General features: G+C 38.6%; 1 protein-coding gene across 2 annotated transcripts in view; it reads right to left on the reverse strand.

The window, feature by feature from the left end:
* Positions 1-26,330, reverse strand: part of LRP2 (LDL receptor related protein 2) — a 264,762-nt gene that overhangs the window by 79,104 nt on the left and 159,328 nt on the right. For both annotated transcript variants that reach the window (XM_069080640.1, XM_069080638.1), the window contains exons 39-49: positions 24,065-24,985; positions 23,766-23,931; positions 23,150-23,308; positions 21,405-21,694; positions 18,884-19,087; positions 17,997-18,239; positions 17,399-17,524; positions 16,162-16,281; positions 11,841-11,972; positions 8,598-8,799; positions 1,998-2,293 (exon numbers count right to left, since the gene is read on the reverse strand). In XM_069080640.1, coding sequence (XP_068936741.1) covers positions 1,998-2,293; positions 8,598-8,799; positions 11,841-11,972; positions 16,162-16,281; positions 17,399-17,524; positions 17,997-18,239; positions 18,884-19,087; positions 21,405-21,694; positions 23,150-23,308; positions 23,766-23,931; positions 24,065-24,985 — 2,859 coding nt within the window. The remainder of the gene's footprint in view (positions 1-1,997; positions 2,294-8,597; positions 8,800-11,840; positions 11,973-16,161; positions 16,282-17,398; positions 17,525-17,996; positions 18,240-18,883; positions 19,088-21,404; positions 21,695-23,149; positions 23,309-23,765; positions 23,932-24,064; positions 24,986-26,330) is intronic.

Below are 26,330 nucleotides of genomic sequence, written 5' to 3' on the forward strand. Positions count from 1 at the left end.
CTGGACTTGAATGCACGAAAATTCATTTTCTTGAGTTCAAATCTAGCCTCAGACACTTACTAGCTGTATAACCTTGGGCAAATCACTCAGTCTTGTTTGTTTTGGTTTCCTCATCTGTAAAATGAGCTGGAGGATAAAATGGCAAACCACTCTAGTATCTTTGTCAAGAAAACCCTAAATGAAGTCATGAAGAATAGGACATGACTGAAACAACTGAACAAAAAGAAGAATCTAACCAAAAAATTAATGGGAAATTGCTTGAATCAAAATCAAGTCTAGGAACATTCCCAAAGATTTTCATGTGCCTCCCATCCATGAAAAATACTTGATCACAGGTATTAAATGAAAGTTTATTTAACTGAATTTAAAAATATAGTAGCACGTGCTTTACCATGGTAGCACAAAAGACTAGTTTTCATATTTTACATGTTCTCTCTATTCTGAATTACTACAGCACTTTGAGTTTATGCCTCAGAAATTAGCACTTGATAACAATCTCTTATTTCATGTAAGTAAATCTCTCTCTCACTAGACTGAATGCTTTTTGAGGATTAGGATGCTATCTTCTATTTTAATTATTAGGATTTCATTCAGTAGGGATTTCTTAAGTATTCACTTTGCACCCAATATGGTGCTATGGTCCAAACAGATGAAGTATAAAACATAGTCCTTGCCCTCAAAGAGCTTACATTCTAGCTGTAGAGATAAGACCAAAATATTTCAACATCCTAGAAATGAACCATTTTTTTGTTACTATGGGTACTAGTGAGCACATGTTGTTGCTTCAATCATGTCTGACTCTTCATGACCCCTTTTGGGATTTTCTTGGTAAAGATACTCAAGTGGTTTGCCAATTCCTTCTCCAGCTCATTTTACAGATGAGAAAACTGGGGTAAACAGAGCTAAGTGACTTGACCAGGGTCACACAGCTAGTAAGTATCTGAGGCCGGATTTAAGCTCAAGAATATGAGTCTTCCTGACTCCAGGCCCAGTGCTCTATCCACAGTCTCAACTAGTTGCTACTAGTGAGTACATATTAATAGTTTAATGACAATAAAACTGATCTTAACCCTTCCATATCTCAGGGTTCTCATGAGTAGCTGTGATAGCATTATCACCATCATCATTATCATAATTCATCATAGTGGCAAATATCCTAACAACAAACCTCTCCAAATCTGGATAGGTTGGTCCTCAGATGAGAGACACAGTCAGCTACGGGGGCCATATTTGAAACCTTTCTGGCTTGGTAGAATTTGTCCAAGCTTTTCCCCCCTTGGTAATTATTTTCAAGATCCCAAGCCATCCTATATTGAGGCATCAGAGAAGGACTTTAGTTAAAGAAGACCAACACTATATGAAGCAATCAGGAAGCAAAACCAGACAACAAAAGCTATGCTCCAGAATGACAGAGAACCGACTGTCTGAGGACGAAACTAGACAAATAGAGGATCAGCTCCAATAGACTAGCAGCTGGGTGATTCATTCTTTGGCTAAGATGACCATATAGTTAAGTCCTGATCACCGTGGTGCTTAGGTGATATTGGCCAAGTAATGCATTCCATAAATACTGGATTACTTATGAGGGAGTGAAAAGACAACATATAAGTGCTCCAAGAAGTTAAAGAATGGGCTGTACTCCTCTTGAATGATGGAACATCCAATTAATGGGGGGGGGAGAGGGCAGCATGATGCAGTAGAATCAGTGTTGTATTTAGAGTCAGAAAACGTTGTTTCTCTGTTATCTACTGTCTGTTATGATCTTGGGCAAGTTACTTAATCTGTCTGGGGCCTCAGTTTCATCATTAAATGAAGAGATTGGAACAAATGACCTCTGAGGCCCCATTTATCTCTAAATCAATGATCTTACCAACCCAAACTACCAAGAAGATTCACTCATATGTCAATCTATCTTTATGTGTATTTTTAGGAACACCTCCAAGGAACTTCCACTGATTTCCCAGCCTTCCTTTACCCAAAGCCATTAGAGCACTCACCACATCCTTTCTCATCACTATTATCACCACAGTCATCTAGATGGTTGCAGATTTGCACCATTTCAATGCAGTTCCCATTGTCACACTTGAACTGATGGGGTGGGCATGTGGCTTCTGGAGTAGTACAAAGATGTTCCAGTTCATCAGACAAATCTCCACAGTCGTTGTCTCCATCACAGAGGTAAGTTTTAGAAATGCACCGGCCATTCTGACAGGTAAACTGATACTGCTGGCAAGGTGGGTATACACAGCCTCTCTCATCACTGCTGTCTCCACAGTCATTACGCCTGTCACACCTGAGAAAGGAAACCATGCTTTCATCAGAAACCATGAAAGGGTGATCAGAATGATCACAGTGAAAAGGATATCCATTTTTTGCAGCATTAAAACTTCAGATGGTAGAATATGATCCCCAGACTGAATGTATAAATTTGAACAAGCTTCAACATTTGGATGTGAAAACCAAAATTATCTATTCATCTGTATGTTAGGCCAGATTCTATAACTGAAACTGCATTCTTAGTTATTCATTCAACTAACATTTACTAAGTGTCTATGATGTGCCTAGCACAGAGCTACGTTCTAGGAGCACAAACATAAAAGCAAGTCCTTGCTCTCCTTCCATTCCATTGGGAAGAAAAACCATGTTCACAAATAAGTAAGGAAACATACACGAAGTAAATAGAAAATAATGGGAGGGGAAGAGGGGAGTGGTAGAGGGTACATCAGCAAAGCAGAGAGGCTTCATGGATCAGAATGGTGGGCCTTCTGAAGAAAGTGAGTTGAACCTTGGTGAATGTGACCAAACCAACAAGCCAGTCCAATATGCTCCTACTGAGCAAAGACCTGATGGGGCAGCAGCATTACTGTGAACATCACCTTGAACACCCTCCCCCTCCAGCAGCAAACTTTCAAGATCAACATAGATGCTGAAGAGTTGCCACCATCTCAGAGGCTTAAGCAAGGTTTAAGCTTCCACCCCATGAATCTAAGCATTCACTTTATCTTGCCCAATCTCAGTATGGGACCCTTTCCAACTCTAATTCTGAAAATGGTGATCAATCAATATCATCATTGCTGGAAAGGACATACCACTCACTTGTCCCATGTCTCCAGTCTTTATTCCCTTTGATTTCTCTGCCTAAGCACTCCTCCCTGGCCACCATTTGTGAACACATCTTACTTGCTTGTGTTTGTAACCCTGGCACTTAATATAACGCATGGCACATAGTAAGTCATTAATAAATGTTTTTTTTCATTCATTCATTCATTCAGTTGTCATTGGGGGTGGAAGAGGATTCACTGGAAAGATAAAAGTCAACGACAAAGTCAAACAGTCCTTTGAGTGCATAATGATAAAGATGGTGATGATGTTGATGAAAACAACACAACAATAAGAATAATAGTTAGCATTTATATAGTACCTACTATGAGCCAGGCACTGTGCTAAGACCTTACAAATATTACCTCATTTGATTCTTACAACAACCCTAGAAGGTAGGTGCTATCATGATCCCCATTTTATAGCTGAAGAAACTGAGGCAAACAGATTAAACGACTTTCCCAAGGTCACAAAATTAGGGCCTGAGGCCAGATTTGAGCTCAGGTCATCCTGACCCAAGAATCAGCACTCTATTGACCATGCCACCTAGCTGTTTCCAGCACTGGTTTGGCACTATTAAGAGTCTTTTTACTTACATATACAATGTAGCTATGAAGACAATGTATGATCAAAGTAAAACAGTACAGACCCTCTTAGAACCATAGAACTGTTTAGCTGATTTCTATGTGACTTGAATGAGCAGGACTTTTTCCTTTCTTTGTGTCAGACACACCCCAAGAAGGTAGAAAAAGTCAATTAAGGAAACATATTTCCAGAGTTTAATTCACAGCAACAATTCATCACTGTTAAATCAAGCTGCTCACAACTGACTCTCATCCCAGTTCTTCAGCAGCATCAATAATGAGCCAAAAGAGGAATCCACTTAAAAAAAGAAAAGGTTTCCCAATATGTACCTCTGAAAACACAAGAAAACAAGACCTCCCAATTTGCTCTTGGTATTTCTCTGAACTTCCAAGTGGATTCACATTACAAGCACACTTTCTAAAAGCCACTGCTACTCAAGGGCAGAAAAATTCTGAACTGTTCTAAACACCATTACATTGAGGATCTGACAAATGGAGGGCCTTCTACTGTTTACTAACCAAGGTAAAAGCAATTCAAAACCCTTAAGCCAGCAGATAAGAAAAGAAAAGGGAATATAAACCCATTAGAACAGCGGTAAGTAACTAGAACAAGAAAGAAGGGAGACTACTATGAAGCTTAGAAAGAAGGAAAGTCCAGTAACTTTAAATGTAACTAGGCCCTATTATAATACCACCTTTGGGAAACTATGCTTAAACTTCCAAGGTGTTTTTATAGCTTAGATTAGTTATATTAAATATTTGTGTGCAAGGAATTATGTCAAATAAAAAGGAAGACAATTTTCAGCTTTAAAAAAACAAAAAAAATTAATATAAAAAGTGGAATGACTATATGGAAAAAATTTACAGATGAAAGGTAGGGGAGTGTGTGTGTATGTGTGTGTGGGTGTTATTCATTTAATATATATTTATCAATTACTTTCTAATCATAAGGCTCTGTGATGGGTCCAATAGGGCATATAGATCACAGAATTTCAGAGGCCATCTAGTCTAATCCATATCTGAAATGTCTCCCCATTTAACATACTTCCTGAAAATTCATCCATCCTTTACATAAAGACTTTCAGTGACAGGGAACCTACTGCTTCCCAAAGGAAGACAGTTTCACTTTTAGAAAGCCCTGTTAAGAGTTTCTCCTTGACATCCAGTCTAAATTTGCCTTTTTGAATCTCCTACACATAGCCTCTGTTCTGCAGAACAAGTCTAATCCTTCTTATGCATCATTCCCTTCAAGGCAAATAAGAAATGAAGATAAACAATAGTCTTTTCCTGAAAGGAGCTTATAGTCTGTCAGGGGAAATCAGATATGCACAGAAATGGCTATAATGCAGCACAAGGTCATTAGTCAGCCAGCCAATAAGCATGCATTAGGCACCTATTGTGGGCCAGGCTGAGCACCAGAGATATGAAAAAGGGCAAAAGATAGTTGCTGCTTTTGAGGAGCTCACAAGGAAAATATATGTGCCAAGTAAAGCTGACAGAAGACAATGAAGCCTGATGGAAAGAGCCCAAGACTCACAGTCAGGAGGCCAAAGTTCAGATCCTCCATGTCTCCCTGACCCAGGCTCCTCATCTGAAAAATGAGGAGTTGTACTAGATGATGCCTAAGGCCCCTTCCAACCCTAAATCCCATCCAAGTTTCCAGCTGGGATCGCTCAGGGAGCATCCACGCAGGGGGCGGCATCTGAGTTGGGTTTTGTGAACCAGGTAGGATTTCAACAGACAGAGAAAGGGAAAAGCATTCCAAGGAGAGGGGAAGACTTGAGCAAAACCACAGTAGCAGAGAAGAACATGAAGAATATGTTCATTACCTGTGAGTAGTCTCAGAAGAAAAGGTTGGAGAAGTGGTTAGGGACCAAACTGAGTGCAAGAAGAGGCTTGCAGTAAGAGGAAGACAAGATTGGAGCAATGCTATATGAATATAATGTAATAAATAACAGGACAAACATTTATGTTCATGTATGTACACGTACATACAGTATAACACAAATAAAAATCATTACAACAATAGCATTTACATCATGCTTTAAGGTTTTCAAAGCTCTTTACATATGTTATCATATTTGATGCTCACAACAACCCAGTGAAGTAGGAGTTATTATTATCCCCATTTTACAGATGAGGAAAGTGAGGAGAGACATTAAATAATTTGTTCAAGTTTATAGAACTAGTGCCCAAGGCAGAATTTGAACTCAGGTCTGCCTGACTCCAATTCCAGCACTCTTTCTACTGTACTACCCACATGCTTCAACCATTTACTATGCTAAACAGTGAGGAAAATGCAGTGTTAAGAATACAGTGTCTGCCCTTCAGAAAATATGCAGCCTACTAATCTATCAAATACTGTGTAGTATGGCTTAAATGAAGGATAACTTAAGGAAAAGGAGACCAATTAGGAAGCAAATGAAGTACACATCTGAGTTAGGCTTGTGCTAGGAAATGAGAAAGAATGGATTCAAGAGACATTGACATTTCAAGTGAAGAATAAGCAGCATTTGGTGACTCATTGTATGTATGGGGAAAAGTAAATGATGAGTCAAAGACTATGAAGGTTTCTAGCCCAAGTGACTGGGGAAATGGTGGTGCCATTCTTTAACCTAAGGACGTTTGTTGGCATGGCACCAACAAGGAGGGGAAGGCACCAACTAAGAGCTACAAATTAAAGATACAAAAGAGAAAAGCAGGTCGTTGATGGAGTCAGGTACCAGTGGACATGGGATAGGTTCAAAAGGTACACTTCATGATATAATAAAATTAGCACTAGACTTGGAGTTAGAAAATCTAGTTTTGTATCTCTGTTGATTGACTGTGACCTCAGAAGCAGAAAGAGGAAGGAACATGATGAGCTCCATTTTGGACGTGCTGAGTTTGAAGTATCAGCATGAGTCCCAGCTGAGAATGAGATGGAAATGAGATATTAGATCTTAGAAAAGTGATTCAGATCAAAGAGACAGATTTAAGATGATGACTGAAGTCATGACAGTAAATAAAATCAGCAAGGGAGAGAGTAGAGAGGAAGAAAAAAGCCAGCACCTTCGAGAGTATCTGTGTCAGGTAGAAAGAGTGAAACAGGATAGCAAAGGACACAGAAGAGAAGGAGAATGAGAATCATTCTAGAAGCCAAGTAAGCTTCCAGAAGGAGGATGTGATTAATGTTAAATATCAAAGGTGGGTAAAGGAGTAGAAAGAATTTTTAAAAGTCATTAGGTTTAGTAATTAATTCCCTTTAAGAAAGCAGCTTCAACAGGGGAAAGATCCAGATTGCAAGAAGTTAAAGAATGGTTAGCTAACAGAGTCACAGAGGAACAGTAGAAGGGGTTTGCCTTGGAAATGGCCTTTGAGTCTCATCTCTTTCACATACTGGCTGTGTGACCCTGGGCCAGTCTTCCAATCTCTCAATGCCCCCAAACAATTCTCTAGGACTTTGAATTGCATACCTGCATTGGATTTACCATTTAGGAGTTTCCACACTGGGAGCTCCCTACATGAATGGATGACATTATAGGTTCAGATAAAAAAAATTAAGGGGAATAGAGAAATGTTGAAAAAAAAAACAGAGACATCAAACATAGACTACTCCTTTCAGGGAGTTTGGTGATAAAAAGAATAAATCAGATGGGAAGGGTACTCAAGGGCAGCAAAGTTGGAAGAAGACTTTTCTAGACTGGGGAACTTACATGTTTATTGGCAGAGAGGAAGGGATCAATAAAAAGATTAAAAAATGAAGGTGAAAAGAGAAAGAGAGAAAATTGAGTAAGGTCTTACTGTACATGAGATAGGTTCAAAAAAGTACACTTCACGATATAATGAAACAAGGACTAGACATGGAATGAGAAGATCTGGTTTTGAATCTTTATCTCTGCTTGTTAAATGACTGACTCTGACCTCAAGGAAAGTCACTTCAGTTCTATGGTACTCAATTTCCTCTTCTGTAAAGTGAGGATGAACTCTGAGGACCAATCCATACGCCTAAGATTATCAGAAACTGGAGACAAAAACAAAAAACAGAGTTTTGAGGCAGTTAGGTGACATAACTGATAGAACAGTAAACACAGAGACAGGAAGACCTGAGCTCAAATCCAGCCTCAGATACTTACTATCTGTGTGACAGTGGGAAAGTCATTTAACTCCTGTCTACCTCTGTTTCCTCAACTATAAAATGGGGATAATAATAGCACTTATGTCTCAGAGTTGTGAGCATAAAAGGAGAAAATATAAAGTATTCTGCAATCCTTAAAGTGCTATACAAATTTTAGTTATTATCAACAGATATTTAGGAGCAGGGGACAAGGCTCTGTCATTTCATTTTCTTTTTAAAATTTCTTTTTCACATTCTTTTCTTTTTCTCTCCCTCCCTCAAACTCTTTCCCCACCCACTTAGAAGGCAAGTAATTTCATTTCTATAAGGAATTCCTAAATTGGAGATTTCATCTTCCAATGCAGAACAGCACCTGCTTTTCATCTTATAAGCTTAGAAAGTTGACTGGGGCACGGAGCTGTCAAGCAACTTGCTTGAGACCACCTAATCAGTATGTGTCAGAGGGCTCCCTGACTCCAAGTCTAATCGGCTGGAGCAAGTCTGCTTCTCTACGACAAGTAATAAGGGCCTGAATTAGATTGATGATACTGTAAGAGAGGATAGGAAAAGACATGTAGAAAAGCTGAGGCATAGAAAAGGGAAGCCGATGGAAGTGAGTCCGATAGCCTTAATCTCCATATAGTAGGAGGCAAGGTCATTTGCAGAAAGTAAGAGGGATGGTGGTGGATTTCAGGATAATGAATAAGGTTTAGAGCAGCTTCTTCAGGGAATATAGTAATGAATCCACCAAAGAAAATAAAAGGATTGCTCTGCATCACGAAGGGCCCGATTGAAGCCTCTCTCATACCAAAACCAACCTGTAAGAATTTCGGACACACAGCCCATTGCCACAAGTGAATTCATTTTCAGTGCAAGAACGCCTGGTGCAGTTCTGATGTTCATCATAAGCATCACTGCAATCTGCATCTCCATCACAGATCCAGGCTCTGGGGATGCATCTCCTGAGAGGAGGCTGGTTGTTGACACACATAAATTCAGAACGAGTACAGTTGCGGTCAGCTGAAACCAAAGCACATTGAGAGAACCACATATGTCATGAAAAATTGTTCCAATTCAATTTGTTTACTTTTTCCTTTTGTTTTAAACTAGCAGACATGTCATGTAAATAGGAGAAAAGATAGCAAAATATCCAATAAAATTATAGACTATAATAAAAATGCCATTTCAATGGCCTGGACCTAGATTCTGTCAGATGAAAGAAGTAGAACTGACCTATCATATTTCTCTTATTTACTCACCCAACAAATACTTATTGTGCACCTACTATAACCAAAGCAGTGCTTTAGTGGCTAAAGCAGAAACAGAGATAAATTAGATACCTTCCCTATCTTCAGAAAATTTATAAGTTAAAAATTTAAAAAATTATACCGTAGATTTTATCAATCAACAAATATGTATTAACTACCCATAATATACCAAGAACTGTGGTAGGAACTCAGGATACAAAACCAAAAATGAAATCCCTGCCTTCAAGAAGCTTACACTCTAGCACAGTTACTTCTGCTGGAATACAGAGTACCCTCTGCTGTATATGGGCAGACAACATGGACATATATTAGCACAAACAAAATAAATGCAAGGTAATGTGGGGTGGGAGAGTCATTCACAGAAAAGTCTTCAAGTGGAAAGAATTTCAGTTGAATTTTGAAGGAAACAAAAGATTTTTAGTCATGAAGGTGGTTACCCCCACCCACCCACCTCCTATCCCCCTGCCACACTCCAAGAATGGGGGAGGCAATGAAAGCAAAGACACAGCTACAGGTATTGGAGCATCATATGTTCAACAAGGTCAATTATCTGGTCTGCAGAGTTTGGGAAAGAGAGAAACGTATAACAAAGTTGGAAAGCTAGGTCAGGACTTGGTGGAAAGGAGGGTTAAAGACCAGAGGGATTTACTTGATCCTAAAGGCAAGAAGAAGGCACTAGAGTTTATTGAGTAGGACAGTAATATAATTGTACCCGTGCCTTAGGAAAATTCATTTGGCAGCTGTGTGGAGGGTGGGTTGGAATGCAGGACATTTAAGACAAGGAGTCCAAGCAGGAGGTTATTGCAACAGTCCAGGCATGAGGTCATGAGGGCTTACATTAACATAGGGGCCATTTGAATAAAGAGTAGGGGCTGGATGGCATATGATAAATGGAAAAGTACACCACATATATTATATCAAGCTCATAATAACTTTAGAAACTAGGTAATATCACTCACTGGCTCTACGCAGTACTTTCCAGTGGGCAAAGCATTTTTCATACATTATTGGATTTTAGCCTTACAATGACCCCATGAGATGAGGTTAAGTGCCTTGCTTATGATCAAACAGCTGATAAGTATGAAAAATAGTATTTGAACCCAGGCCTTCTTACCTCAAATTTCACCCATGGACCACACTGACCTAGAAGGGGCAGGTATGGTTATACCTATTTTATAGCCAAGAAACCTGAAATTCAGGAAGACGACGTGATTTACCGCAAACCACATGGCTGGAGGCGGGGTTAGGGAGGGGGAGAATAAGCATTTATGCAGCACCAACTGTGTGCTGAGCATTATACTAAGCAATCTGCAGTTATCATTTCATTTTACCCTCACAATAACTCTCCAAGGTAGGTGCTGCTATTGCTTCCATTTTGCAGTTGAAGTATCTGAAACAAAGATTAAGAGACTTGCCCAGGGTCACACAGCTAGCAAGTGTCTGAGGTTAAATTTGAACTCAGGTCTTCCTGGCTCCAGGCCCAAGATGTACTACCTAGCTGCTAAGAAGTAGCAAGGCTATAATTCAAACCCAGGCCTTCTAATATAAGTTCAGTGTTCTTTCTACAACACTGTGCCTCCATTCCAAAGCAATCTACACAATTTATAGTAAAACCCCTTTTTGTCCTAGATATTTTCATATATTCTTAATTAATAAAGTATCCCACAGAAGCAGGGCAGCTATGTGGCACAGTAGATAAGAGTGTCAGACCTGAAGTCAGAAAGATCTGAATTCAAATCTGGCCTCAGTTACTTACTAGCTATGTGACTGTAGACAAGTCAATTAACCCTGTTTGCCTCAGTTTCCTCATTTGTAAAACGAGCTGAAGAGGAAATGACAAACCACTCCAGTATCTTTGCCAAGAAAAACTCAAATGGGGTCATGAAGAGTCAGATACAACTAAAACAATTGAACAACAATGACAACAAAAATCCCATAAAAGCAGAGTAGGTGAGAGGAGTTATTTTCAATCAAGAGTTGCCTGAAACTGAAATCAAATGACTTAGCAGAAAACAAATGAGCTTCTAGCATGTTTTCATTACCTCAAAGAAAGATAAAGATGCAATTATTTTATTCACTCTCATTGTTGGTGTCCCAGAACTGCTCAAAGAGCAGGGGAATAAACAAAACACCAAGACCAATCCGTAGGCTCTGCCCAACCTCTGTTCAGCTCAGCCAAAGCTGAACTACTGATCACAGTCATTTCACACAAGAGGGATTCACAGGTGTTATTGGACCTGCAGAACCCCCGTGGCCATTGTTTTGGATTTTCTGTAGTGGGAAGGAAATCTCCAGAGGCACGTTGGCCAGCATTCCAGTTGTCTTTTGGGATTCAATGAGAAAATATCTTTTCATTTAGAAAGAGATAGAGACACTTGGATGGAATAACCTCCCCTTCCCCCACCCACAAGGCACAGCTAAAAGCCAAATTATGAGATTTTGGAGTTGCAGATTTATTGGTGGAATTGTTCCCAAAGCAAGACTCAGAGTTGTCTTTATCTGCTCTGGAAATTGATAGCCTTATTAAGTCACCTCCATTTAGGTAATTACTTGTGCTGGCTAAGTGCACCAGAGATAAATTAATGTGGGGTTACTTTAAAAAATATATTGTAAAGCATTTAAGTGGAGAACATCAAATAATTATAGGATGAAATGCAAAGAGAAAATTCTGACACTTCCATTCAATTAAATAGAAATCTCTTCTCAGCATAAAACTGTCCAAGGATAAAAGGGCCACTCAGCATTATTTCCAAGGGATGAAACATTACATTGGATGAGATTTATTCCACATACCACATCTGTGTCTTTGATCCTCATCACTCATATCCCCACAGTCATTGTCACCATCACAGATCCATGTGTTTGGAATACACCTGCCATCATCACATCTGAACTGGTCCGCTGAACAAGTCCTCACATGAGACACTGCAAAATTAATAACCTTGCTGAGTGTGATCAGTTAGATTAAACAGATTTGGTTTCTAGAGAAATAAAAAATTCACAAAAGTCAACATTGATAGATCCAAGACTGGGAAACACAAGTGTCAAAACTAAGATTTCAAAATTGTGTTATTTACTATGTACTTCACTAACTTTCTATTTCATCTGAGGTTATCTAATTTGATGATAAGCCATCAGATCAAGTTGCTCTCTGAATTAGAGGCAACTAGGTGGCATGATGGATGGGGTGCTTGGCCTGAAGTCGGGAAAATCTGAGTTCAAATCTCAGCTGACTTACTAGCTATATGACCTTGACCTTTAGCCATTTAGCCTTTCTTTGTCTCAACTGTAAAAGGGAGATCACAATAGCATCTACTTCACAGAGCTATTATGAAGATCAAACATGACAAAATTTGTAAAATACTTAGCATAGTCCCTCACATACAGTAAGTCCTATGTAAATGCTAGTCATTATTATTATTATTACTCTTTTATTACTATTACCAACATTACTCTTCTTCTTAATGAACCTATCAAATATAACTATATTGATGCACTTTTCTGAATGGAAAGAGCCAGGAACAATTTTTTCAGGTTAATAATTGTCTTTGCAGAAAGATATTTCTTGGGACGTATCTGCAAATGGCTCTATTCACTAAGCCATTCCTAATTCTCATTTCCTGAGTCTGGGAAAATCCAGTCAGATTCTAGGTTGTCCCTTTGCCTTTTAAATTAATAGCAAATAGAAGACATACCATATACGAAGATAAGGTCAAATGGGCACATGATTTAGACATAAAGAGTGATATAGGGGTGGCTAGGTTGCGCAGTTAATAGAGCACCCATCCTGGAGTCAGGAGGACCTGTGTTCAAAATCAACTTCAGACATTTAACACTTACTAGCCATTTGACCTTGGGCAAGTCACTTAACCCCAACTGCCCTTTCTTCCTCCCTCGAAAAAGCAAAAAAATAAAAAAAAGAGTGATATCATAAGAAAATTAGGAGAGCATGGAATAGTTTGCCTATAAGATCTATGTATAAGGGAAGAATTTAGGGCCAAACAAGATACAGAGAGCATTACAGAGCAGAAAATGGATAATTTTTGTTATATTAAATTTAAAAGGTTTTGCACAAACAAAACCAATTCAGTCAAAATTAGAAGTAAATCGAAAACTAGATAAAAAATTTGTAGCAAGTATTCTGATAAAATCCTCATTTCTCAAATATATAGAGAACTGAGTCAAATTTATAAGAATATGTCATTCCTCAATTGATAAATGGTCCAAGGATGTGAACAGGTAGTTTTCAGATGAAGAAATCAAAGTTATCTATAGTCATATGAAAAAAAATCCTCTAAATCACAATTGATTAGAGAAATGCAAATTAAAACAACTCTGAGCTACCACCTCACACTTATCACATTGATTAACATGACAGAAAAAGGAAAATGGTAAATGCTGGAGGGGAGGTAGAAAAACTGGGACACTAATGCACTACTGGTAGAGTTGTAAACTGATCCACCCATTCTGGAGAGCCATTTAGAACTATGCACAAAGGGCTATAAAACGGTGCATACATACCCTTTGACCCAGCAATACCACTACTAGATTTGTATCCCAAAGAGAATTTTTTTTAAAAGGGGAAAAGAGCCTATTTGAACAAAAATATTTATAGCAGTTCTTTTCTTTTTCTTTTTTTTTTTTTTTTGCCTTTTGGAGGGCAATTGGGGTTAAGTAACTTGCCCAAGGTTACATGGCTAGCTTTTTTTGTGTGGGTGTTAAGTGTCTGAGGCCAGAACCAAACTCGGGTCCTCCTGACTCCAGGGCTGGCACTTTACTCACTGCACCACCTAGCTGCCCCTATAGCAGCTCTTTTCATGGTGGCTAAGAAGTAGAAATTGAGGGAATGCCCATCAATTTGTAAATAGTTGAACAAGTTGTGGTATATGATCACAATGGAATATTTTTGTACTATAAAAAATGATCAAAAGGATGATTTCAGAAAAACCTGGAAATACCTGTAGAACTGATGCAGAGTGAAGTGAGTAGAACCAGGAGAACACTGTACACCAATAACAGTAATAGTATATAATGAACAACTGTGAATGGCTTAGCTCTTCTCAGCAATACAATGCTCCAAGACAATTTCTAAAGAATCATGATGAAAAATGCTATCCACATCCAGAGAAAGAACTGACAGAGCTTGAATACAGATTGAAGCATATTGTTTTTTACTTTCTTTTTTAGTTCAAGTTTTTCTCTACAAATGACTAATATGGAAATGTTTTATATGTATAACTTCTATAAGATTGCTTACCATCTCAGGACAGTGGAAGAATGGAAAGGAGGATAGAATTTGAAACTCAAAACTTAAAAGAAATAATGAATGTTAAAAATTGTTCTTACATTGTAACTGGGGGAAAAATGAAATACTGTTTTTAAAGAAATAGTAAATTTATGACATCTATGTGGCATATCATACTTTTCATTTACATACATTATCTAATTTGAACCTCACAATAAGTCTGAAACATAGCTAGCATAGGTATTCCCATTTTTATAGATGAGGAAACAGAGGCTCAGGCTCAGAAAATTTATGTGATTTGTCAGTAAGTCAGTAAGCAAGTGGTTAGGACTCAAATGCAGATTTTCTGATGTCAAATGTAATACTCTTTTCCTACTACTAACATATTCCAGTGTAAAAAAGAGCTTTAATAGACACCTCCAAGTACCAGAACCCCAAACTGGCCACAAATATCATAACTGAGAGAAAATACCAGTAAAGTCTCTCAAGCAGAAATTCTTAACCTGTAGCCAGTGATCATTTTAAAAAATATATTTTGAGAACTATATTTCTATATAATTGGTTTCTTTGTAATCCTATATATTTTATTTTATGCATTTAAAAGTATTATTCCCTTGAAAGAGTTCTTAGGCTTCACCAGACTTCCAAAGATATCCACAATGCAAAAAGGCTTAAGAATTTCCTGCTCTCGACTCATGGGTGGAGATGATGGGCTCCAGGTGAATTCAGCTGCAGTGCTACAACCCACACATGGTGACAAAGGAAAGGCAGAACAATGGGAAGGGAAAGGGTGGAGAGATAACAGCGAGCTACCCCAGGGAGCCTCAGAAGGAGGATCACACACACTGGATTTGGGGACTGAGAAGCTCCTTACCACACTCCAGTATTAGGTAACTAAAAAATTAAATGGTTAAAGATTTTTTTTAACTTAATTGAAGTGAACTGAACAGAACTGAATTGAACAAACAAAATTACATAATGTCAAAGCTAGAAAGACTCTTACAATCCCAAACCCTTATTTTACAAATGAGTAAAATGAAGTCTTGAGAGGTTAAAAGACTTGCAAACAGTGACACAATCTAGTTAATGCAGGTCTTATAACTACAAGTCCATCACATTGCCTACCCTACCACAGAAGCATAGGACCACAGATTTAAAGCTGGAAGGGGCCTTATAGATTCATATTGTCCACCACCACCCCTTATTTTAGAGAAGAGAAAATTAAAGTTAAATTCAACCCAATTGAACCATAAAATAAATGCACATGTATCATCTTTCCCTCAGCTCCATTTACCCATTTCAACTTCCAGGAACAGAGAGTCTGATAGTCAATAGACCCTTTGTTCAGCATACACCACCTACCTAGTCAGCTCTCTATTACTACACCCTTCTCCTCACTCTGTTTCTTACTCAGACAGTTGCATTGGGCAACATTAGAATGCAATCTACCCTGCTGACAATATTCAGCAGCTATTATTAGCATAGGCTACTTTGGAATTGATGAAGAATTTTCAATTCAATTGGTGGGGGAGAGGAGGAAGGGAAGAAGGTGCTTCTTATGTCACAATCCATCCCTTCAGTCAGAAGCTCTTAACCTACTTTGTGTCATGGACCCCTTGACAGTCTGTTGAAGTCTCTGCACCCCTTCTCAGAATCATGTTTTTAAGTGCATAAGATAAGATACAAATAATTACCAAGGAAGCCAAAGATTAGTGAAAATAAAGATGTAATTTTCCCATCCAAGTTCATAGAACACCTTGAAATCTATCCACAGAATCCTTGAAGAAGGTCCGGGAACTTCAGATTAAGAACCACTGCTCTAGCTGTTCATGAACCTGTAATACTTCTTAAGTCTGATTCCTTTCTTACCACAAGAAGAAGGCTCATCAGAGCCATCAGCACAATCTACTCCTTGATCACAATACCAATGAGCAGGAATACAGCGCCCAGATGTACAATGGAACTCATTGCTGGTACAAGTCAGGGAGACTACAGGAAAAAGAAAAGATAAAACCTATGAATGAAACATGATCTTATTGCTCAGAATTTTTGCCCACCCTATCATTATATCGTCACAGCTTCTAATATGTCTCTATGTTTGTTAGTGGCAAAATAGAAGGCTGCAGGGCTAGGCTATATGCTCTAGGCCTAGAGAGCAGGCAGGTCACTCCTTTCATTCATTCTCAAATTATAGCCCTCTTTAACTGTAACATATACTTGTCTATTAACTCAGATTCCTTTCCTGAGTCTCTTTTTCCAGACCCTACAGGCAGAGAGAATAAGTACCTGCCCCCCTCTTGTAGCTTGGCTTCAATGAACCTGCAGGATTTGTTCCCCATCCTGGAGCAGCCTCTTGTCCTGGTCCCACCCATGAGATATAGTGATTGGCCAGGGAAATATTTATAATAAGCCAAATAGCCCAAAGATAGCTCTATTTATCCTGTATCCCTGATTCACATTTGCACTGAGGACCTTTGCTTCTTTATGATTCTTTCATTGTTATACTTTTGTGCTTTGGTCAGAAAGCAGATTAACAGAGATTCATATGCTATAGATCTATCTAAACTTTTATTCTCAAGGATAACTGATGCTTAAAGAAAGCCTCCTGCCTTGGGTTGCAGACTTCCAAAAAGTGTTTGGTAGATGCTACTGTCCAAAAAAAATACTTATACATAAAATGTAAAAACAATGACCAATTCAATTGCTTCAAGCACTTAATGTACTCCCAAGAGTATTTGTACTTTGGAAAAGCACCTTAAAAAAACAAAGAAATGGCTTAGGTAAATAATTTATAAATAACCTTGAGTAAATAAACTTTGAGGTTATTTTTATCTTTTAACAGGGTACTGCTGAAGACTATAAAAACCTTCAAAACTCACAGGATTAAATCTCAGAACTGAAATAGCAGAAGGTCTGGTATAAGGCCATTAGAAGAGAATTTGGAAATATGGGGAGGGGAGTGGAAGCTTGACTTTCACATAAGAAATGTTCCACTCTTTCTTAGGGGGCTCTTCTAAGACAACAATTTGATTGACAATTCTAAAATGACAATCAATTATTTTGATTATATTATGAAATACGTAATCTTTCTAAAAAACAAACTTACCACAATGAGTGGGACTCTCATCGCTCATATCTCCACAATCATTATCTCCATCACAAAGATAAGTTCGAGGAATACAAATATTTGTGTTCTGACATTTTGTAAATCCAGACTGGCACGTTCGATCAGCTTGAAATAAATTTAAAAAAAAAGAACACTAACGTTTAGATCACTGTCAGGCTACTAAATCACAATGTGCATCAAAACAAAAAGTGTATATTTTTGTAACAACAAATTGTAGAACATGCATCATTTGAAAGATGCTTCTTCAACACTGAATAAAGTTTAAAAAAAGCACAGAACATCATGAAAATTGGGTCTAATCTTGGTTGTGCCATCAATTCTTTGTGAAACTTTGAACAAATTGCTTCACTTCTCTAGGCCTCAATTTCTTCTTCCATAAAATAAAATGGTGGCTAGGGATGCTATTGAAAGGAGGTAGGTGGAGAAAGAAGACCTAAGCATAAAAATAGTTTAAAAAGAGCCAAAAAAGAGCCTAGAAACAATCCATATGCCCAATAACAGGGAAATGGTTGGTATTATCTAATATATGCTAAAGTTTCAAATCCTCAAGCATCATAGGTGGTTATGATGGACTTACGGCAGTTCCTCTCATCTGTAGTGCCATTATCATAGCAGTTATTGATACCATTGCAGACATATTCCAGGGATATGCACCTCCCATTGTTGCAAGCAAACTCTGTGTTGGGGTCACAAGTTCGGAATAAGCAGCCTGCCTCATCACTACTGTCTCCACAATCATTGTAGTGATCACAGCGATAATGGTAAGGGACACAGCGCCCATTGCCACAGGTGAATGCTGTTGGCTGGCAAGTGTGAAATGCTAGGGAGAAAGACAAAAAAGATTTAAGGAATGTGTTCACTAATGCCGCATTTCAATTCTAGAAGGAAAAAAAAAAGCAGCCAAAGAAGTCTGAGAGCTTTGGGATTTACCTTCCAGAACAAAGGCTGCTGCAAAATAGGCTACATGCAAAGTAGATTGTCTTGAATTAGTCAGATTATGTAAAATACCTTTTCTACTCTTTTTAAAAACCCAATCAAGGATTATAAAAAGAAGTTATTCCCCTTTCTTTTACCCATACAGTCCTCTCAAGATACACCTGTTTATCTCAACCCCAGAAAAACTGAGTACAAGCAGCTTTTCCTAAGAAGCAAAGACAATAACTGACTTCACAACTCACAGAAAGTTCCCTATGTTTTATGTGCCATAATGCACTTGAAGTTGGAAGTGGAGATTAGGGAAAGAATCCCAAGGGAATGCAATGCTGGGGTCTCTTGCCCCTTGTATGATGTAAATTCTTTAGCAACGTACCAAAGATGTAACAGTAATCTATTCAGGATTCCCAGATTAAGTTATTTACATTTCCATCCTAAATCCAATACCTGGGCACAGGTACTCCACCTTCCAACAGTGACACTGGAATTCCTGCAAGCCACCTCTGTGGCAGAGGGACAAAAAGGTCTTACCACAGACACTTTCCAGCTCATCACTGCCATCCCCACAGTCATTGTCATTATCACACTTCCACCGCTCTGAGATGCATCGCCCATTAAGGCATGTGAACTGCACCCCTTCACATCTCGTACCATTGTCTGTAATGCAGTGTTTGTTTCCGTTTGCCAAATACCAGCGCCCCTCAGATGGGCACTGACACTCAGCGCCATTAGGACCTAAAGAAAGTCATGTCAGAGAGAAATAAAAGATCAGAATGTCAAAACGTTCCTATTTTCCTTCAGAAACACTTGTTTGTATTAACACCTACACAAAGTAATCGGGCTGGACTTCACCAGACTAATGACTTGAATTTGCATTGAGAGTCAGTGTGGAAAGAGTGCCACACCTGGTGGCCAAGGACCTCTGCCAGCCACGACTGGCGCGAACTAAACTCTCTGGGCATGAGTTTCCTCATCCATAAAATAAGAGCATTGAACTGAATGGTCTCTGGGGACCGTCTATGCTCCTATGGTCGTAAGTGAGTTTTCTCACAATACTGCGGAGCATAGAGTCTATTTTTATCCCAATTTTGCAGCTAAGGAAACATGTGGTCAGGTAGCTAGTGTCAGCACTGGACGTAGATCCAAGCTTAATGACTCCAAATTCAAAGTTCTTGGTGTGCAGACTCCAAAGTCTAGTGTTCTTTCACCTATGTACTCAACTGCTTCAACAGGCTTATATATGTTTGACAGAAACACATTTCCTGTATTTTGATTTATTTTACTCAAAAAGTGGCACTGTTGCTGTTCAGATGTACACAATTCTTTTTGGAAAAGATATTGCAGTATTTTGCCATTTCCTTCTCCAGCTCATTTAACAGATGAGGAACTGAAGCAAACAAGGTTAAGTGACTTGCCCAGAGTCACACAGCTAAGTAAGTATCTGAGGTCAGATTTTATCTCAGGAAGATGAGTCTTAGTGACTTCAGGCCCAGCCCTCTATCCACTGTGCCACCTAGCTGCCCCATAAAAGTAGCATGGTGTCATGTAAAAAGCATTGGATTGGCGTAAGGAAAACCTAGTTTCAATTCTGCTAGCAAGGAAGCATTTGGCCAATCATGGGCAAGTCACTTAACCTCTCTAAGCCTCAATTTCTTCATCTGATAAATAAAAAATTGGACCAAATGATCTTCCAATTCTAGATCTCACCTATACAAAAAAAAATGAAGAAAATATTTATTTTTACTATCTACCTCACAGGGTTATTATGAGGAAAGCATTTTGTAAACCTTGAATCATGATATAAATATTAATTATCATTATTTGTGGTAAAAGAGCAAAAAATATTGTTACTAAAAGCAGTTCAACTTAACCTTTAAAGAAACAGCCTTCCCTTACAGAAATCTTAATCCTAAGAAAATTCCTTTTTTTGCAAAATTTACCCAATTTGTAAAGCAATGTGAATCAGAAGGAAAAGTATCATTACTTAGTAGAAAGAGATTCAACTTTGAAGTCAGGACCACATCAGTTCAAATCCTACTTCTGACACAAACTGTCTTGTTATCCTGGGCAAGTTCCTTAACCTTCACCTAAAATGCCCTTGGAACTTCACTGACAATAAATTGCAAACAAATTGACAATCTTGCATCAGTGGAAAAAGGGTCTCCAAACCAGGAATCAACCAATACCAATGAAATCTGAGGACCAGATTCCAAAATGATTCTTTACAAAACTTATTGTTAATATATATGACATCATACTACAAAGTACCATGACAAATATCACAAATAAGAGACTCCATTCCTTAAAGCAACTGAGACACATTTGTCTACTAGCGATGGGTAGCTTAGCTTTTGCCCATATTGATAATATTAATCATATCATAGATGCAGAGTGGAAGAGACCACAAAGGTCATCTAATCCATAGGTGTCCAATTTTTTGCAGCATGAAAAACTCTCAAGTTTGGCAGAACCAGATTAAAATGTAATTGGAAAATGCTTAGCATAATAAATAAAAATATAATACAACCTAGATAATGTTAACTTATGGTTTTCTAAATCAACATGAGGCCCAAAGACACATTTTTATTTTAGTCTGACACCACTGATCTAGTCCTATCCACTCATTTTACAGATAAAGAAACTGAGTTCCAGAGACATTCATTGACTTGCCCAGGTGACTTAGGTAGTAAGTGGCAGAAGCAGGATTTGATGAGGCTACTCTGACTCAAAATCCAGCATTTTTCCAATTCTATAGCATTGCTTCCCCAGTCCATAAAATTCAGAACCTCAACTTCTCCTCTTGTTTTTAATCCCCATTATCTGAATTAAACTGAAAAATGAGTTGCCTACTTGCAACCCTAGAAGGGTTCCACATGAGATCAAAGCCAGAGGCTTAGATATGGCCTGACTAGAGAAATTCGTGTTCTGAACCAATCTTCTATTATAATATCTTGGTCAAAGCTGCCTGACCTCTTCCTCTTATAGGTAACACATGATTTGTTTTTTCCTTTTCATGTCTTTAGGCATATTCATTTTTATTATCCATGGTTACCTGGTGCACAGATATGACTACATCCCCCATTAAATTGGCTACAGGGGTTGGGGCATTGCCGCTGTCTATTCTTCACTAGAACATGAATATCCATTGGCCGCAGTGGCAAATTCATGATCATTACAATCTGTTCTGAACCATCATATTTGTTGGCTCTGTAGATAGTCCTTGTGTTCCAGTCAGTCCAATAAATATGCTGGTCATAGACAGTCATGGCAAAGGGATGGATAGCCGTACTGATAATTACTTCCCGGTTTGCTCCAGTCAAGGAGGAGCGTTCAATCTTCTGCCTAAAATGAATGAGATCACACAAGAGTTCAGAAAGCTCAGGCCTCCAAATACCTCCCTCAGTTCCTATACCCAACTACTGCTTTTATCCCAATCCCAATCTGACCTTTTCATGAGCATGTTTGTCTATAGGGCTGTTTTCCTTGTGCTTTTTCTTATCATGAAAGGGGGTCTTGTTTCCTTAGTCACTTGTTTCCAAATAGAATAATAGGTCACTGGAAGTGACCTTCAAGATTAACTAGCCCTTTACCCTCAATTTTATAGATGAAGAAATTGAGACCAAAAAGGTTGAATGATTTGCCAAAGGTCACTTATGCAGTAAATGAACATAAAATCATCCTTGAAACTAGAAGTCTCAGATATCCGTAGAGAAAATTGCCTGATATAAGGAATGTGAAAATATAATACTTCTCTCACTTGACTTTTAGTTTAATTGCCTTAATTTAAACATTTATATGGAAGCATCCAAGCATGGACATAAGATACTATTGACCCATGTTATGTAAAAGAAAATGTTCTCATCTGCCCATTCCACCAGGGGAAATCTTCACATGCTTTGGGTAGATATCTCCATAGCTCACAGACAGGAATGAGGTCTGTCAGTTACCCTCAGTCTGGTTTAGCCCATCCGCTGAGATGGTTTACCAAGGTGTGGCTGCTGCACATGCTATAGCTTCTTGGAGCCACAGATGAGAGTTGGGTGAAAGGTGGATGAGCAGCCCCAAAAAGGCTCAGCAAGCTATCACACCAAAGGCGCTAGTCCTCCTGAATATTCCATATATCCTAATGCACTGATGAGAACAATGTGTTCCATTGGCCATGAAGGTGGCTGAAGCAAACATGGCTGAGTGCTTAGAGCTTGGCCAGGCATTGAAGATGCCAAGGTCATTCACTGAATCCTGAGTCATAGCCATTCTTCTTGACTTTTGTTCTGTCACTAGACTTTAATGACTCAGGAAGAGACAGTGAGGCTGATAACTTTGTGCAGTTTTGCCTCACTTAACTCCAATTCACACAAAATTCAAGACACCACCTGTGATGTCATTTGTCCTCTTCAAAAATGAAGAACAAACAACAAAGAAAATGAGGCATGAATGAAGCTATGAGCTGCCCAGTATCACATAACCAGAATCACAAGATAAACCAAGAACAAAGAAAAAATGCTAGAATTCCTATCACATGGCCATCAAGCCCAAGTTAACTGGATCAAGTCAATCCCCCAGTAATTCCATACAGTTGATTATAAGGAAGAATTCTGTGTGACTTCATGGTCTACTAAGAGAAGTCACATATAAAGTAACAATAGCAATTTACAGAGTATACTTATGTGAATCCTATATTTGTTCCTTTATTCTAGTCACTTTTAGTTAGATTTTTCACCAACTATAGGCCCATAAAATGTTCCTCTCTTCTAAAAAACAAAAACTACTTGAAAAATACGGAACAGAGACACATACAGGTTTGCATCTGCCCAGTACAGCCAGTCTTCATCATAGTCCAGAGTAAGACCATTTGGCCAAACCAGACTGGTGTTTACAATATGAATTCTGAAGTTTCCTCCCAATGTGGCTCTCTCAATTTTAGCATTAGTACTCCAATCAGTCCAATACATGTATCTATTCATACAAAAAAAGCAATGATTAATCAATGATCAATTCAGCACATATAAAAGTCTCATATAAAAAGCAGAAACATTCAGACTTCTTAATGTAAGGAGGCATCAACTTATTCCATTTCCACCCTCATGCTTTCCTAAGCTTTATCAACTAGGATTTACTGAATCAGTGGAGAGTAGTATATCATTTTCCCTGTCTTACTGCCAACCTCTTCACTTAGGTGTGACCTGCATTTGAGGGGAAGTAGGGGAGTGTATTAGCTGTTCATTATCCCTTCCAAAATTCTCCATGTAAAAAGATCTATTTGTTTATAGCCACTCAATCTTCTCTTAACTTTCTATTTCCATATGACTTTTACAGGCACATGAAAATCAGGCTCTTGTCCACCCACCTGCCTCCAAAACCTATAGAAGCAATGAGTGAGGACACATAAGTCAAAGGAAAGAAAAAGACAAACCCTCTGCAAGGATCTAACACAATTGCCCTTGGCCGTGGTACTCGAGCAACCACAGTACGATTAGATCCATCCACTGCCATGGAGCTAATGGTCTGGTTCAGGTAATCACTGTAATAAACTCTACTGTTGATCCAATCAAATGCAATGCCATCTGGAATCCCTACATCTATATGCAAATATGCAAACAGAGAAAAAAAAAGTTAGGCTCTGTGCAGTCACCTTGGAACCATTCAACTAATCATCACGTTTCAGCTCATCATGTTTGACTTCAAAACAAGCAGAATCTGCAACACACTAACCTGTTGCAATGACAGTTGGGGAAGTAGTCCCAGATAACAGGCTAACATAGGAAATCCGGCCACTCGCTGTTGTAGAACTTTGTGTAAAGTATATTCTGTTGTTGATACTGTCAAAGTCTAAAGCCACTGCAGTCCTGGGCACATTCAGTTTACGAAATGGTGGGCTGTGGTTCTCAGGGTCCAGGTATATGCTTCTCAGAGAATTTTCCATAGCAAAGATAAGGTAATTTTCTGTAGAAATGGCACAACTCTTTCCATCACTTTCCAGCTCCCCAAAGGAACAGCCACATTTTGGTGCCTGCAACCCAGGCAATGCAAAACATAAATGGGAACATCCTCCATAATTCTTTAAGCATGGATTGTGGTTAACTTCCTCAGGTAACTGGAGCTGAAACTGTGGGTCGAAGATGGTCACATCTCTTAGCCAATTGATGTTGTCCCTTATCACTCTTGGAGGATCCGTATTCCCTGGTTCTTTACTAGCTTGGTAGACTTTTTTCAGGTTCCTGTCCACCCATATCATAGTGTTTTCAAAAATTGTGATGCCATAGGGTGTAGGATAGCGACTCCCATAGCGAACCATTTCAGTATCACCTCCTTGCTGATTGATTCTGGCAATTATATCTAAAGAATCATCAACCCAATAAATGTAGCCATTGCTATGGTCTACTGCCAAACCCCTGGGAGTAACAATGCCCTCGGACACAAGCACCGTTCGGTTAGTGCAGTCGAGAAAAGCACGTTCAATCTTTGGGTTCTGTCCATAGTCAGCCCAGAACAAGTATCTGTTCTTCGGATCTACCACTATATGTCTGGGCATGTCCACAGTTGTTTTCAGGAGAACACGGCGGTGGGTAGAATTTATTCGTAGCACTTCTATCAATGTCTCAGATGCAAAAGCATTGGTGAAGTAAAGGTTTCCTGTGGGGGAAAAAAACTAAATGGTAATGAACAGATTGAAAGGTAAGGAAAGAAAAGGTGACAGCTTTTCAAGTTCAGGCCAAAGAAAGTCAGGTTTAGGCCAATACATGTCACCCTCTCAAAGATGATATGCAAATGCCTGAGTTGGGAACTAGAAAGATGATTGTTTACTATTAGATACTAAAGATTGTTTCTTAGAGATTACAGTGGTAGTCTACATTGGCCCCTGGAGCAAATTAAATTTTTTATCAAAATCTACAACTTGTTTTCCATTTGATGGCATAGTTCTCAGAATATTCTTCCCCTAACCCCTAAGATAATGGATGCTTAAGTCTGCTTCTTCTAAGACTCAGAAAACTCATTATCTTTGAGGGATCCAGGGGAGGCAGCTCCATCTCCCTTCTGAATTCTTCCCATACATCAATGATAGAGCAACAGTGAAGAAAAGCCATCAGCCTATGTGAGATAGTCTACCCATCCTGTGATGGGCAGACTATCTCAAATGACTTTTTTACATATATTTAAGAGTATTTTAAGTCTTTTCCTAGACTATACTACATAAAACAGTGATTAACAGAATTTTTTTATCTTAACTCTTTCAAAGGCTCAACATCCATTTAAAAGAAAGTTCACATTATACATCCTCCTCTTAGAATAAAATCTCAATTCTTGCAAGGAAGGAGTACAGTACAGGGCAGGTGGGGGAGACAGGAAGGGAATCAATGGTGGATGTTGACTGGTCTCCACTATGCTTATATAGCATGAAGTTTTTGGCTTTTGTTGCTACAACCAGTAAACCACTCTTTGAAATCCTATATATCTTTGGTCCCTAAAATCACAATTCACCCGTGTATATACCTGAGAATCATATTAGTTGTCTTTTATTTAACAAACTTTGACTTTTACTGGAGAAAAAATTGAGATTGTTCTTTCTGACACTACTTCTACCCATACGCTCTAACAAGGTAAATGAATATATAATAAATTACTTTATATGGTGCTTAAAAACTTCCAAAATACTTTACATTCATTATCTCACTTAATCCTTAGAAATCCCTCTGAGGACAGTACCATAGGTGTTATTATCACTATAGATAAAGAAACTTCCCATGATCACACAGCTAATAAGCATCACATGGGATCTGAACACAGTTCTCTCCTGGCTCCAAGTCCAGCATGCTTTACACTAGGCCACTAGCCTCTCAACTTATTTAGTAAAAAAAAAAAGTAATTGTATACAAGAAGAGAAGGTATGGGGTAATGGATATAGTTGACCATAAAGTCAGAAAGACATGGGTTCCAGTTCTGCCTCTGAAACTTCCTGACCATGTGAGTAAATCTCTTA

The sequence above is a fragment of the Petaurus breviceps genome, unplaced genomic scaffold (assembly GCF_028583685.1).
Source record: "Petaurus breviceps papuanus isolate PSGF00001 unplaced genomic scaffold, PetGlider_PUasm1.0 91133, whole genome shotgun sequence".
NCBI classification, from domain to species: domain Eukaryota; kingdom Metazoa; phylum Chordata; class Mammalia; order Diprotodontia; family Petauridae; genus Petaurus; species Petaurus breviceps.